General features: G+C 37.5%; 1 protein-coding gene across 3 annotated transcripts in view; it reads right to left on the bottom strand.

Annotated features, from left to right (window-relative positions):
• The window catches only part of CDH2 (cadherin 2), a 115,663-nt gene that overhangs the window by 69,563 nt on the left and 28,875 nt on the right, over positions 1–17,225 (bottom strand). Inside the window, exon 1 of one of the 3 annotated variants that reach the window (XM_066182143.1) lies at positions 17,143–17,214. The exons of the other annotated variants lie outside the window; for them this stretch is intronic. Coding sequence (XP_066038240.1) covers position 17,143 — 1 coding nt within the window. The 5' untranslated portion in view covers positions 17,144–17,214. Of the gene's footprint in view, positions 1–17,142; positions 17,215–17,225 lie in introns of those variants that run through there. 3 annotated transcript variants of the gene reach the window in all.

The raw sequence follows: 17,225 nt of genomic DNA, 5'->3' as shown, positions 1-17,225 counted from the left end.
TCTGTAGTTCACCTAAAGTGCAAAGTAGTGAAAACAAAATAATCCCTTAGACTAAAGTTACTAGTATTGAAATCCAGTTTGTAGGGAAACTTCCACAGACTAGACTTTGTGTCAGTATCATCACCTTACCCACAGCAACTTTAAATTCCATATATATTGTTGCCTCTAACTTCAAACTCAGCCTCTCTAAAAATGTCACGAACAACAGCTTAAACTGGCATGGCATTTAGTTTCCAGCTGTTCTGACTTACCTCCCCAGTCCCCCTAAATACCGTTTGTTGCACAAACTCGCGTTAGTAAGAAAAAATCCAAAGATCATAGTCTTTATACTATGAAATTAATGCAATTATGATTTACTGCATAAACTTTTAGGGTTTTTTGGTTATAACAGATTGAACATATCAAGCAAAACCTACACAGTTTTTTTCCTCTCCTGTCAGTCAAAATAACTGAGGCACATTAAGTTAATAATCTCGTTACTTGGTAAAAATATTTAATTTGCTTAATAGAAAGAAAAGGTGATTATTTTTCAATTGGATAAAAGCACCATTTGTTGAAACTGAATTACATTAAGAGCACTTTTAATTTTACAGCCATATGAAACGAAAAAACAATGTACGTTTAAAGAATCATGCTTGTCAAACATTCATTTTGTTAATGTACTATTCTAGTCTTCCATGTTAATGGCTTACTTAACGTACTTTTCAAAGAAATTTACCATATAAAAGAAAACAATTTAAGCATATCCCAGTATATTAAAACTAATCTTCACTTGAAAAAATACTGGTAATGAGCTAAGTTACTAAGTGGAATTGCATTCAGAAGCAACACAAGTTCCCAGCCAAAGATATGATCAATCAAACATGAGTATCTTAGTAAAATTTCTGCATTCTCTTTAAACCTAACCACCGAATGCAAGATATGTAGTTTTCCTTTTCCCCACATGTTATTTTTCTTTATATGTCAATATAGAAAAAAAGACAACATATCAAGAACCATATATCATGAGTCTGTAAAGGATCCCATTCCTCTTTTCTCAATCATTCCAGTTCTGCTCCTTTCAAACTGAGTCAAATGGATTTGCAAAGGCTGATTATCATCATTTGCATGTAAAATGCATTTTGACCGGAGAAGTATACAGGGCAGATAAAAAGACAAGGGTAAGGGAAACTGCTAATAAAAACATACACCAAACACGAAAAATTGTTTTCAGAATTGTTCTCCCCCAGTATGAACACACAGATACAGCACAGAAATGGAAGTTTGCTGATGAGACTACTCTGCTTGCATAAGGTTCAGGCTAAAGTGTACCACGTTTTCTCAGAAATTCCCAGTGCACGGTTCTCTGGAAGAGGTATTTTTGAAATAGTATACACAGTGCTTCTACAAAAAAAGCGCAGTGTAAGGTGCATCAGAGATTACATGACTCTATTCCTGAAAGAAAAAATAAAAACTTTGACCAACAAAGCTACACATAATTTTCTACTTCAATAATTGCAAAGAACTTTAATAATTACAAATTTGATTTAACATTTATTTGATCCACATTATTTTCTACTCTATAATTTCAACATATTTAGGCATTATTTGCACAAGCAAATTGAATTATGAAGAAAACACTGACAGACTGACAAAGTGTCAATGGATGGCGTTATTGTGCTAAACTCAGATTGCTTCAATGCATGCTGTACTAGAGCAGTCTTACCTTTCCTTCACTATGAAAACAGAATATAAAAGCCTGCATTCTCATGTTGCTAAAAGTTTAATTGTGTGTAAGAAGGATCTACTCCTAAAACTGAGAGTGGTGGTCAATGAAATTTTAATGCTAGACAAACATGCCAGATAGGATTCATTTCTACATTTAAATCTCAAGTCTCCTTATTTATGTAGCAATGTTATCTACTATTTAGATGACAGACTTGCAAAGCAAAACTTGCAAATCTAGGGGAAATTTGATTTTGAAACAGAGATAAAGATGGATGGAACACTGCTAATAAACATTGGGTGTTTTGTTTTGTTTCTTAATAGATGTCTGCAAATGGGAAGACCTTCTGCTGGCTCTTCCAAATAGCAAGTTCTTAATTCTCAGTTATTGGTTCCACCTAGTTAGAAACTCTATTCTTAACTTGGATATAAAAACCCTTTTGTTCCTATACTTAGTGAACAACCAACAGGAACAATAACAGCAACAAAAATTCAGGCTGGAGAGAACTAGAGTCTCATCTCTACAAAAGGGTCTCTTTAATCAGTCAGATTCTTTTCTTTTGCATTTGTGCCCCAATGCAGCTGCACCAAAGCCAAACTCACAACAAAATGGATGCAGCATTTTACAGCAGAGCACAATCTGGTCATCACTACTACGACAGCATTAGATGAGGACTGGATTTTCAATCAAAAATCAGTGTTGTTTTCCACACTTAAGGAAGTGGAAGTCTTTGCTTTATAAGGCTTCTCTTTGGGAATTACAATTAATTTCAAAGAGATTACACCAGGTGTTTTACAAAGGCATCAGTGGGGCCATTTTGCTGGGTTTGCTGGGTTTTTTTTTTTTTTTTGGTGGTATTAGTTTATCTTTACATAATATGGCTTCAGCAGAAAATGTGAAAATGCTCAGAAGATCAAAACTGTGGCCAATGCATTTTTCCACGTCTGAGAAAAAGGAAATATGCACTTTTCCTATACAGAGCAAGAGGTCTTACAGGTGTTTAGATAGTCATACTAAGTAAAGAACCAAGATCCAAGAAGAGCTGGATACCAGTTCCATGTTATAAACATTACCTCTCCTTTCAATTATAGTTAAACTGAATAAATTCTGTGCAAAGAAGTTTACCATTATGATAACATTAAAAGAAAAACTAAATAAATATGGACTTTTGCCAGTATCAAACCCAAACACTGCTTTTAAGGTGCTCATTTCAGGCTTTTATGAAGGAGATAATGATGACCACTGCAACAGCCAATCTTCTCTGCTTTCTAAGTGATCCCAACATAAAACTGGAAAAAGTCTGAAATGTAACACTAAACACATTTAAAAATACATTATTTCCACCCTTTGAGACATGGTGAATCAAAGGCTTTTGTGTTCCTTTGTAAAATTTCTGAATGATTATACTAACAGGGACATGCAAAACCTCCTTCCAGAAAGGGAATGTGCTGTTGCCTTCAGAGCAGAATTCACATCACAGTACACATTTAATGAGTATAGGACTCATGTGAATAATATTTTCACAGTACTGCAGGGCACAGTATAAATCCTGGGTCACAATTAAAGTGTCCCATAGCTCCACCAAACCAGCTAAAATTCCTCATCTGACTAAGTATAGTGTTGGTATGTCCTGAAGAGACCGTGAGGGCAGAAATACTGTGTTTGTGACTGAGGCAGAGAAATACACTGCATAATACATGGTTCTCTCTGCTGCTCATTTCAGAAGTTAAAACATGCAGACAAATAAAGGGAGTATTTCATTTTGGCCAAAATTAAGGATGACTTCTACCAGCATGAGAACAAGAACAGAACACAATAAACTAATTATAAATTGCACTGCTACTTTACAGGGAAAAAAAAAAAAAAAAAAAAAAGGTAGTATCCCAGAGAGGTTCTTCTCTGGCTTAAAGTATTATTTGATTGGGGTTTTTTAAAAGCATAACAGAGTATTAATTACATTAGGTAAGTGACTGAATCACTATTGGGTGGACCAGTTATGTATATTGGAATTTAATCTTTGTAACACAGAAACTACTCCAAACTTCTACTGAAGGTTTTTACTTTTGTAGTTCTTCAGTTCTCTCATCTCCATACAGAGCTAGAGTGACGTGCCCATGATCGTTACAAAAGAATAAAGAAAAACTCTTGTCTTGAAAATACTACTCTTCAACTACAATTTCCCAGGGAAACTATTCTCATTCACGTGGTTGACATTTATTAGGATTTTTTTTTTTTGCCTCATATAATATAAATTATTTCACTAAGCAATGATTCTTTCAGGTATGAACATAAGCAATTATAAAGAAGTCAAGATTTATGGAAGAAATAATTTTAAATCTAACCAGTTATCATTTTACTGTAAGGGAATGCTATACTCTCCATGTGGTAGCAGATACAATACAATATTAACGACTTAAAAAAGGAAATAATCATGCTGTAGAAAGCCAAAACATAGCAAATGAATTGCATATAAAAATTATTACCCATAGAAAGAAAATCGGTTTGCTTGCAAAAAAATCTTTGCTATCCTGAATATACTTTGTTAAACAGCATTACTTCAGTAATAAATAAACATCCAGCATCTAACATTCAACCAAGTCTGTTTCAAGCATAGAGGAAAATATTTTGAATAAACTGTGGTATCTGGTGACTTACATTAAAAAAAAACTCAAACCAATAAATCTTTAAAGATGAACAAAACATTTAGAACTGTACTTCCAACAGGGTTCTAAAGTATTACTCCACTCACAGAAGCTGGTAGGAGGGCAAACTACCAGCCAGTGATTATATGCTCTCATATTCTAACTACAAGTCACATGAAAGAAAACACTGGATTTGGAAAGGGACACTAATTCCAGAAAGGAAGCTAAAAATTCAAAAAGAATACACATAATGACAACTTTTTGGACTTTTCTTTTTCTCCTTCACAGTCCAAAAGTCAGTTTTCAGAAGAGGGAAAAAAAATGGGCATGAGGATATCTGAAAAGAGCTAGGAACACATGAAAACATGCAGCTGTTGGATTTTTTCCCCGTTTTTTGACTGGGCCTAAAATATTTTCCACCGGACATGTACCTCTCCATCTAATAGACTTCAGTCCCCTGGTAAGAGAGCTTCTTAACACATACTACAGGAGACCTTCGAAAACATACAAACAAGAGGTGAAAACCAGTAATTGAGTAGTTATCCTCATTACAACTGAGATACAGAACTGATACAAGGCATCTGGCTGTAGAGAGAAGGAAGTTGTGGTTGCTCAGTAATTCTGCTCAACCAGAAAAAATAAAAATCTGGGACTGTGAGATTTAACCTATCAAATAACATTTCTGAAAGGCAATAACCCTTTTATTTGCTTCAGTCTGGAAATCTGTCTTTCCTCAATGGTGCTTACAGGCACTCAGAGTGGGAGCAATGAAACTCAAACCACATATTTTTTAGAGGGCTGTTGTTAAATTTGGAAAAGCATTTATAATTTGGGGGAAAGAAGGAAAAGAAATCACTCTTGCTTGCAGTGATTTCTTGCAGACATCTGCCAGATGGGACAATTCCCCAGATTGATCTGCTTTCCAATTCTGTTTCAGATACCCAGCTTTCCTAACCAATTTTAATTGTCTGATATAAAATGTCTGGCAGTAAATCATACATATTTCTTCCATAACTTGGGTGTAAAAATTCTACCAATTCTCACTGGAAAATGAGTCATGATTTACATATTTGTAATAATCCCTCCCCTCCCCTCCCCTCCCCTCCCCTCCCCTCCCCTCCCCTCCCCTCCCTTCCCTTCCCTTCCCTTCCCTTCCCTTCCCTTCCCTTCCCTTCCCTTCCCTTCCCTTCCCTTCCCTTCCCTTCCCTTCCCTTCCCTTCCCTTCCCTTCCCTTCCCTTCCCTTCCCTTCCCTTCCCTTCCCTTCCCTTCCCTTCCCTGATCTTTGTTGTAAAAACACCATTCAAACATACAAAGTGACTACAGGTTACCAGGTCAAGAAAACAGAGCTACAAAATGACTACACATCTTACGACCTCTCTGATAACTGGACTATAGCTAAGTGGTTACGTTTCTTTAAATCAAATTTCCCTCCATTAAAAAAAAAAACCAAAAACAACAACAACAAAAAAAACACATGAACAAACACAAAACAACACTTACATTTATTGCAACCAAAGGATGCAGATGCTTCTATTTAAGTCAACGCAATACTAAAGACGATTTTCCTCTTCTAACAATATAAAGTAGAAAAATGAACACATAGCTACATCATCCAGAAAGACTAGAAGTAGGATAATTAGTAATAACAATAATCTATTATCCTTCCTAACTAGTATTCTAAATCCATTGCTTGTCCAAGTCTAAAAAAGAGAAGGATAAAGACAAACCAAAAGGAAGTTAAGCAACAAACGTTAAGAAGCAGCCTGGCAAGAGCAATTAATTTTGGATGATTAAAGAGCTGAACATAGTGAAGCACAGTGATATGCTTCACATATCTTAGTGAAGCAACAACTGAGGGAGGCGTGATATCCTCCGCAAAGTATTTGAAGGACACATAATACGGAGGAGGATGAGGAATTCTCTAAGGCTGCATGACCCGTGAGGGTGCCACGAGTGCACCAGCCTGTGAAGATAGGAACAATGGAAGCAGAATATCAGCAAGACTCTTCAATAAGAATCACTTAACATTAAGTTATGTTTGAAAGAGTAACACTTCTTCTGACTCCCTTAACTTCCAAAACCTTGCAACATCTCTGGAAAAAAACAGCCTTTCATGTGAGAACAGCACTCAGCTCTTCGCAACCTATGAGACAGAAGCCAGTCTGAGCTGTTCACTTGAAGATTTGTTTTCCTCTCTGCAATCCTGGTGTTTTTCAACATGGGCTTTGCTGGTATGGCAGGAATTATAAAGCATGGATTTAGAAAGCCCTATCACAGGCTGTCTTGGGGTGGTGTTAGATGTTTCCTCCTAAATTTTGTCTTGAATTGGGACACTGACCAAACAAGAGATGGTTTCAGTTTTGGGGTTTTTTTTGTTTGTTTGTTTGTTTTTTAATAAAATCCATAAACAGAAATAGAAAGAAATTAGAAAGCCCTTAGAAAATCCTTCTAAAACACGAAAAAACCAAAACCCTTGAATAAAAAAACCACAGTAAACCCATGAAACAACAACAAACACCCCCACCTACTTCCCCAGAAGAATTTGGAGGCAATACTCTGCCATGCTCTGGGGATTAACACCTTATCACAGACAAGTATGTGAAAGAAATAAGAACATCATCATTTTTTGTTGTTGGGTTTTTTTTTTTTTTCCTAGATGGTGAATGAGAGTTATATCAGCATCTGAAAAGTATCCATAAAACAATTTTATGAATCCCTTTCCAGAGACTACACTGAACAGGGCAGAGAGGGACCAAACAGCAAGGTTGCTGAACCTGCATATTCATGCATGTGCCAAACAAGCTCAAGATAGAGCAGATGACAGAAAGGCTCAAATCCCAGAAGTTCATGTACTTCTATGTAGGAATTTCCTCAGATCAGCTTTCTAACTAGCAGTGGTTTCAAAAAACTATCAGGGGAAAGAAAAAGATCAGGTTTTTGGCTATGTTTCACTCATGAAAGCTTACATACAAACTCCACGAGACCAAGGATGAAGTATCAGGTATGGTTCAAGGTTAGCAACATCAACACTCTGGGAGAGCAAACTTACATCTAGTCTTTGAAAGGGCCTGTGATTCTCAGCTTCACTAAACTAGACAGGGAGATACAAAAAAAACCTATCAAAAATAAGAAAAGTTCCCTAATCACCCTGGAAAAAAAACCCCAAATAAAACAACAAAACTGCCCCAAAAAACAAATACGCAAATGCATCACTGGATACATACTTCATGAGGATGAAGGAGACACTTTTGTGCACACAAAAGGAAAGGGGAAGAATGGCATTAGAGCATCCTATCTTTAAAAAACCAAAAACTTTCTTGAGCAAATTATGCATTGAATGTAAACTGTCAAATGCCAAATACAAGAAGCTAATACATCTGTGAGAGTGCTAAGCAAAATTATTTTTGGAGGATGATGGGATGGTTGGTATAAGTACCAAGAGAAAACAGTTTATTTTATTTATAAGAATACAGCATATCTCTTACAGTAGGGCCTCAACAGTTCCACTGGGCAAACCTGCCAGGACTAGAGCTGCAAAAATAAAGGCTCAGATGAATCCACACAACATTTAATATTGAAGATGATGAAGCAAAATGCACTTTAAACTTAGGTTCCAGGCTGAAAATGCAAGACTAGCAATTGGAGGGAACATAATTAAACTTGCACAGTAAGCATATTTGATGCACATCTCACCGCTGAACAATACACTGGGAAGTACAAAGCCTTTTTTACAGACATGTTTTACAGAATACATGCACACAGACATTGACTTTAGGGTGACACCAGAATGGAGTATGCTCTGTTGTCTTTTTGTTATTTCTCTGTCTCAATCCTACATATACCACAGCTTTCAATTCAGTACATAGCCTCCTAACCAATAGTGGCTTGTACAGATATCCTGAACAGTGCTCTGGTTAACACTGACCTTTGATGTTTTCTGCTTACAGTAATTATGTTTAAAAGGAGAAAACATCATTACTTTCCTCTAAATGTGATAGTTATCTCTTAATAGCTGTAAATATAAATAAGGGCCTAAATAATGTCAGATTTATATGATGCTTTTTCCTCAATAAAAATAAATTATTTCTAAGGTCAATTTTATTTAAACAAGTAATGCGGCAATCTTTGCCTGCCAGTTTTACCACAGGGTGGTGTCCCGAAGAGCCCCCCCATTACCCTGCCATCAGCCAGCTCCAGTTATCCCCTCTGATTTTTCTCTGTAATTTAGCTACAGTTCACAGAATTTCCATTTCATTTCTTTAAGTCTAATTTAAAATCTTTATTCAATATAGCATCCCTTGGCTTCACACACCAGATAACACTTAGATTTTACCCTATTTGAGGGACGGTACTCAGAACCTTATTATCACTCCTTAATATGACTATTGCCCCATTTAACAACCAAGTTCTTAAACAAAACTCACATTCTTTTACTTTTCCTTCTATTGAATAATGTTTATTTGCAGCCTCCAATACAAATGCAAAACTCGGAGAAAGATATGCATCCAGGTTACCTGATCCACAAATTCTGGACAGGCTGTCAAGTAAGATGCTTACTAACTGTCCTTTTAGGCAGTGCCAAATTTACATTTCATCCTTTACTACCCTCTCTCCTCCCATAAACATACCTCTGGCAGAGGCTGTCAAATAGAAGCATCTTAAATGGGCCATCTGCATGGAGTGAATTTCATCCACAAACCCCATTTATTGCTACTCAGTATTTGTATATTTTGTGCATGAATCTTCTACTATGCAATTTATGCAGTCAGTTCCAAAGTACACAGAAGTCATTAGATGCAGCTGAACATTTAGTCTACTCAGATTTATGTTATGGAACTCTGAGCAGCATCAGAAATTAGATTATCTGATTCGCAACAGAAAAGGGAAGAATGTGTGGAGGAAGGGTCTTCAGTCAAATGGATCCTTGCTTTCCTGAGCTAACATTATGCATTTCAAGGTAGCTCTTTGGGGGGGGGGAAAAAAAAAAAAAAAAAAAAAAAGGCATGGCATTTTGGCCACCCCCTTCCTGCCACTGCCTAAAAAAAAAAAATCAACCTCTCAAAACCTCATGGAAACCAAGAAGCTTTAACCTATGTCCAAACAGCTGATGTAGATGTGAAAAGCATGATTTGGTGTCAGAATGACTGCCACAGAATCCAAATAAAGTTCAAATTAAAAAAAACCCACAAAAACCAACAGTGCGTGAAAACAATGGTTTTGTAAACACAAATCATTAAAGAAATTAAATCTTCTATCTTTTCTAAATTTAATATATCTGGGAAAAATAGTTTGTAAAAGAAACTCACCAAGAATCCTTATTTTTTTGTCATAAATTAGAAATTAGTTTCAGGAAAATTATCTTATTGTATCAGAAATTGTGCTTGTTTGTAAATTTCTAGTTCTCATGTAATGAAAACATGCCATAGACAACTATATGTGTACATTGATACAATGCATGTTTCCAAAACTGCACACAACCTACAACTTCTGTCTTTAGCCCACTTCCACAAAGGCAAACATTATGGTTTACAGATGCCTCATTCTGAGGCAATACTTTGCTGGAAGGGTTAAGCAAAAACTTTTTCCATACATTTTGGTTAGCCAGCTTGCAAACTAGAAAGGAGACCAAGACAAACTTAACATCTTCTGTAGCTATAAGAGGTTTTCCTTCAGTATCATCTTTGTAGTGCAAGATTTATCTTTAAAGAACTTCTTGTTTAAAGTACACATATTATTCTGCCATTAATTAAATGCAATTATCCAGATTATTTTGTTTTTACCTGAAGCTATTTCAAAATTCTCTAGCACTGCTTCAGTCCACAAACAAAAACAGTAACTCACAGCTGATGGGAAGGGGGCAGGGGTGTTTGGGAAGAAAAAAATAGGAGAGGAGAGGGGTCTCGCTAGACAGTTAATTAAAAAAAAAACCAAACCTACATGTCCAATGTGCATGACAAATGGTAAAGAGATAAACTGACTCATTTTCTAACACTTTAGTCTTGGCGTTTGACCAAGAGGTCCCTTCCTGGCAAGCAGCCCTGCAAGCTACCGACACTCAAAACATCTGTAAGTATAAACTTCTTCTGGACATTTATTCATTCCTAACATATGAGCTCATTAACTTTTTTTCCTAATTGCAATCTGAGTGGATTTTTTGAGGCAGAGTATTCAGCTAAACAGGTCCAGCTGCTGCAATAGCAGCAGCTGAAATGCAACTAAGTGCTCATACCTGGGGCTCTGCCAGTGCCAGTGCACCCAAGTGGGCTGGTGCTCAGGCCTTCACCACACAGCTGCTGCCTATCTCTTTTAGCCTGCTAGGAGAGACTTCAAGATCGTCTGAAAAATCAGGTTTGCACTGAGCACAAAGGTGGTTGGACTTCTGTGCTTTGTTTGTTCTTTAAGAAGGTAGAGGGTTTATCTGAAAACTTTTCAAAACTTGTATTATCTTGGTCATGTTGGATATCTTCGTTGTATAATCAACCAGTCAAGAGTGTTCTTCCCCATCATATCACCAGCTTAAAATGTAGGCTGACTTTCATCTAGTAAGCAAAGTTAAAAGCGGGGACAGAATTTCGCTCTCTGTTTTAAAACTGATGCCACTACTCCCCACCGTGTAATCTCACTTTAACAATGAGCACAGCCCTTTGCGCACTGCCATCTTGTGGAATGGCATCCTACAAAGGAAAACCACAAACATTTAAGTAACTTGATAGATTACAGGGCTTATGAGAAAATGAGTTAACCTGGGTCTTGCACCACACATCCCATGAGAACAGGAGAAAACTGCAGCATAACTTCTCATTATCCCTGCAGAACCATTTATGCCTCTCTGCTGTGTAATTCCTGAACTTCTGGTCTTTCATTACACTCTCAAGAATGCACACCATGTCTCGTTAAGAATAATTTCACTATTCAACAGAGCATTTACATATAACTCTTGAGGAAGAACTTAAAGCAATCCCTGCACCACTGTCTTAGGTGATGATCAGCTCTCAGCACACAAAATTCACGAGTTTGATATCCCAACTCCCAACACTACACACTTCACAGGGCTCTGTATAAAAGATGGGAAGACTGTGCAAGAACACAAAGGTCTGCTGAGTGATCTAGTCAAAAGAAATAGCACTTAAATACATACCTTACACCTACAACTTTTTTGGCATGAACTAGCAGTGAATGGTAGCATTCAGTTTGCTACCCTGTGGATGTACCACCACTTGAGCATATGCACCAGGAGGTCATCAGCTGCTATGTGACAATGGTAACCTGTCCAAACCTGTTCAACAAAGCTGAAGAAAAGGTGCATTTGAAGTACACACTTGAAAGATTAGGCATTTCTAGTTCAGCAGGTTGGGGATACAGAAGAGGACAACAGCAGGAACTGTGGCAAAAACAATGTTGGGGTCTGCATTTAGGAAAGCAGGATGAAAACATGTAGAGGAATAAGGCTGGATCCTGCTTTCAGTGTGTTTGGACATAGAGGAAGTATAGGGAAGACAGATTAGAGAGCCCTTCAAGTAAATCCAGAGCCTCTTTTTGCATGGAGCAAACTTAAGTCAAAAAGGTCAACTCAGCCTACGTGCAACTACTCTGAAAACAAATGAAGAGTGGAGCAAGATGACTCAAAAGTTTGGGGCTATTTTTGTAACACTGTCATTAGTTCTTACATACAGAAAAGACTAGAGAATGTCTTCCAAGGTTTGCCACGAAGCAAAACCATCTTTCTGAAGAAAATTCAGCTAACTAGTAAAAAAGACGGAATGAACTTTACGTGGCATTTCAACAGCCCTGGCCTGTCAGAAGATTACAGACATCACAAAATATGCATACTGTGCAATGGTTAGACCACGGAGAGTGATAATGACAGCCTGCACTACCCAGGGCTTGTCATTGACAGAGAGCTTCGCAAACAAAAAAAGCATCACCACAAAGGTCCTTCCTAGCAAAATTCTCTCTGGAAAAATATGAAAGAACTTTAAGCTCCTGACATGTTCGCCTCAACTTTCCTTCTTGACCACATCCCTGTTTAGACTTCAGATAGCAAGAAAGCGTGCTAACTAGAGCCCTCTTTGCTCTTGGGGAGTGTAAAAGTTGACAGGGGATCAACTTTGCTTTAATGCAGTGGAACATTAATTGCCTCATGTATCAATTCTATAAGAGACCTCTGAACCACACTTGCCACTTCCCAGGTCTAGCAGTGAGAAATGAAGAGCACTGCCTTCTTTTAGGGAATGGAACATCAAGGAAGGCTCTACAGAATTAGCAGTGTTCAGCTGGTATAAGAAACAACATTCTAAGACCATCCACCCCCATTTCCAAGGCAGCATATTTGAGCAGCAACCTGCATCCATAAAAGACAAAAAAAAAAACCCCAAGACCAACAAAAAATTTCTGTTGTCAAAGTTTAATCCCACTGCCAGAACTGTCACAACTTCTAGTTTTAGTACATAAAAAGTAACAACTTCAGGGTGCTGTACCCTCAGTGTAGTATTCTCCTCCCCTTAAATATTTACTTTAGGCATATTAAAGAGCTACGCTCATTTACTAGTCCAGGGATAATGACAGGTTGCATGTCAAGTCCAACCCCCTAAGGGCCAAAGATTCTTGTACTACTGTCTGGTAACTTTAAATTACAAGATAAATATTTTACATAGACGGACAAACAAATGGGACGCATGAGACTTTTACTCACATTGTTCTGATTTTTTTTTTTTTAATTAAGGCTTTTTAATTTCTTTCAACAGTATTTTCTGTGTCACCTTTGCATGTTTGATCACTCTATCTTACAGAATCTGGCAGTGGAGAAACAAGTAAGTTCACCCAGCATGGTGGGATTTGACCCCAATTCTTCCTCTTTTAGCTGTAAAAGATGCCCACAGAAATATGCTCAGCTACTCACTGCTATTAGAAGTATTCAGCATTTAAATCTGCACTGCTTGTTTCCCTTAATGTCTTAATTTTTGCTTCAGTTTTGACTGAAAATTTCACTTTTACATCTTAATTTCACTTAATGCATGAAACAATAATTGACTACCAACTAATTATAGATCTAGCAGAAAGTACAGTCAGAATCCGTATGATGAAGTTTATGGAACACCTTGTCCCCTGCAGATAACTTAAATCACACCCACTACAGGCTCCTGGAAGCATGCAGTTCTTTCATTTTCCTATCTCTCTTTTGTGGCCAGAGACAAAGTCACTGGACCAAAATAAACCCCAGACACTTTCTGCTGTTACCATCCTGGGAGCTGTCTGGAGATGACCAGAGGTGCCTCCAGCATCTGACCTCCCCGCAGCTGTGGCAGGACAGCATCTGGGAATGCAGCACACATTCTGCAGTCCCAGGTCCCATCAGATCTGACATGGAGGTGACAGCCAGAGATAAGGGCCATCAGCTCACTGCCACACCTCTTAAGTCATTTGCCCGAAATAGCCTTGGTATCTGCGGCATTCAAAGAGAAGGTTGATGCATGTGCAGGTTCTGGTCTCTCTCTGAATTCACTCATTAAATTTTTTTTCTTATCATCTCAGAAAATAAAGACAAAAATGTAGGAATTATATCAAAGAACAGGCAGTACCTGGCAGCAACAAAAATCTTCATTTTCTGAACTTAATACTAGATTAAAAAGGCTAAAAAAAAGATGGAAAGAAAAGAAGAGGAAAAAGAAAATAAAAGGTTAAACGACCATCCTCAGCTTTCCCCACAATGAAAATAATGCCAGCAAGATTAGCAGTTACCAAAATCTGTCTTCAATGAGTATTTCAACTCCAAGCCTCTGCTGAGGAAAGGAGGATTTCCCCATTTTTCTTACTTCTTTATCTTTATAAAATACTATTTCACCCCAACATGTAAGAAGACTTTATTGTGAAAGTTCTTTACATTGTCTCTTCTGGGTGAAACAGAGTTGTTCTTTGAAAAGACTTTTTTTTTTTTAAGTTGCTCTATTTCAGATGGTCTCTGGAAGCTTATCCTATAGCTAGGTCCTTCTTAAATACAGAGATCATCTTTGACACTTGCTTTTTTATTCTTTCTTAGAATGCACTTTTAAAAAATGCATGCCAAGTCTCCCAACACTTTGAAGATTGCTATTGTGGCTTCATTCCCAGTGCAAGGGTGGAGCACAGCTCTGATCTCCTTGGACAGAGATTAGCCTTGCTTGGTACAACTGCTGGTACACAGTGCCTCAGCAAAGCCACTGTCCTCCCCCCCGGGGCACACAAATGCCACCACGCCCGTGGGTGGGAACCAAGGCCTCACTAGTACATGTGGCTCTGTTCAGAGCTGTCTGACCCCAAAGCTTTCCTTCCCAAATTCACCATACAAAGGTTTCTAGATCAGCCCTTCAGACTCACAGGACACAAGCTACCTTGACCAATGATGCAAAGCCAAGCAGAATGACAAACAGTGATGACTTAGGAGATATAAGGAGAAAATCTTTCAATAAAGGCAACCTGGTGAACTCCAGCTAGCCTTACACTGACTTCAGCTGGATACTTCTAATCCACATGCTACTCTTCTCCTGTATGCAACGATGATATCCTTTTAGGAGTGAAGGATTATCATGGGAGATGAAAAACTGGACTAGGTGTCAATAACTGGAATTGCTTACCAAGCTTTCCGACAGCATGAAACAAAGACAAAGGCTGCCAAACATATCACATAAAACCAGGGGGCGCTTTTATATTTTTTTTTTTTTAAATCAAAGGCTTTCGTAGATGGCAGAGTTATTGCGTTATAGAAAAGTCCATTCCAATCTCAACATTTTTACTGGGAAGTTTTCATGCTTAATTGCTCTGAACTATGAACACTGCTCTGCATTTTTTAAACCATTCTTGGCATCCTGCTCTAAAAAACCTGATCCTCCAAGGCTGTGCTTACTGTCTAAGTCAATGTCATACCACTTTAAAAGTGTTTCCAAATACCCAAAATGATTGCTTTTGAAATTTAGGGATGAGAGATTTTAAGTATAAGGACAGAGAGATGGAGGAAGCACTAAGTAAATGTTCTGATGGAGCAGGGTGGCTAAGCAAAGGGCCAGACCCTTTTGGCCAGCACAATCTTCCATCCAAACCCTCCTACGAGCAAGTACTCTACCTCCAAATCACCCATAAATCTTTGGCATTTCTGGTGACACACAACAGGATATTGGCTCCTGCTCCCTACAACACCAGTGGCTAGAAAGTGAAAGGATTCCCAAAAAGAAGTGTGATGTTCCCTGTAGTTCCAGGCAGTTCCTACACTAGAATCAGCTCACAAGATGCTGTCCAGTGTTGCATGACACAATTCATCCCTGATATTAACCACTGGTTTCTAGAAAGCAAAATTCACTTCAAGCTTTGAACTGAATTTTCTATACTGACAGTAAATGATGAAATTTTACTGTTTTCTGCTGCTTCAAGAATGTAAACGAGAAAAAAACCAAAACACCTAATGAGAGCTGAGCCTATACAATTAAATTACTATTGAGGTACTGCATTTATCATTTAAAAAAAACAGATGTCTCCTGTTTTCACACCTACTGCAGTTTGACAGAAGTACAAAAAAATTACAGAAAGAACATCTAGTTACCAATCTTAACAGTAAGCATGCAGGAACTACAGATGTCCATGTTTTGTCATATCATGGATTTCCCAACTTGTGACTTGGAATAAAAGAAAAACCCATGGTGAACTCAATCAAATAATTTTCTATCTTCAGGTGTTCTGCTCCTTTCTCACACTGAGTACTTGCAATAAAACTGAGATGCACATTAACTATCATGAGCAATTTATTGATCTCTGCTTAACAGGTGCACTGTTGCAAGTGTATTAAAATTGCTTCTTTTAAAATGTTATATTTATATTCAGTACCTTGCACAGCATTTCAGAAAAGCTGAACATTTCAAAGTTCCTAATACTCCTTAAAATTGCTCTATTTTTTCAGTATTACAGTCTACTTCCAAAGTTTTGCACCAAATATTCACCCATGCAAGGTGAGCAGTCACTGAATTCAGATGAAGAATTCGTTCCTGTACTGCATCTGTCTAAATCCTGCAGATTTATTTCCACAATGTTCTCATAAGAGCACAAAATAGTTCAGATTTACAAAAAATAAAAAAAAAGTCTTCATTAGATTTTTTACTCAACAATGAAAGCCTCCCCTCCACTCCCCCCCTTAAAGTCTGCTTAGAAAAATTAAAATTATTGGCAAAGCCACACTGTATTGCATTGAAAAGTCCCCTCTGGCCACAGCTGTCAGTTTTTACTTTTAGAATCAGGATCTGCCCATCGGCACACAGATAGCTTATAGCTCATAGGCTCATTACAAGTCAAGGGCAAATAAAAAAATAATTCATGTAAACCAGTAAGAAACACTAATGTAACTTTGGATGTTTAGATTACACAACCACACATCAGTACTCTAATTAAAAACAAAAGGTACTAAGAAATATGCAACTTTATGGGAAAATATATAAGTCATAAGAAAAAGCAACAGAAGTCCTGACCACTGGGTCAGATTATAATAAAAACAGGTATCAAAAAAACTTATCTGAAGAAACACACCAGTGCCATTCAATACATTCTCTTCATCACCCACAACATTCTGGAGACACGCCTTTATTCCTGTTTGTCCCTGAACAGAAAACTTGCATCCTTGTCATTCCCTGTAACGTTCCCTTAAAATACATAAACAATAATTTGCAAATCTTCTCTAGAATTCAAGATCTACAGAATTTCCCTTTTCCAGCTGAGATATTAAGAAAAAAAAAAAAAAGACAATCAAAAGCCCAAACCCCTAAATACTAGAAACTTACTAAGTTTGTGGTTGATTTTAGACTAGCCAGATTTGCCTTGAATTTCAAGTTGTCTCAGAAACTCCAGACCTAGTTTTGCTCTT

This window comes from Chamaea fasciata, unplaced genomic scaffold, assembly GCF_029207755.1.
Source record: "Chamaea fasciata isolate MVZ Bird 193981 ecotype frontalis unplaced genomic scaffold, bChaFas1.0.hap1 SCAF_1, whole genome shotgun sequence".
NCBI classification, from domain to species: Eukaryota; Metazoa; Chordata; class Aves; order Passeriformes; family Sylviidae; genus Chamaea; species Chamaea fasciata.
This window is presented reverse-complemented; position numbering and strand designations above follow the sequence as displayed.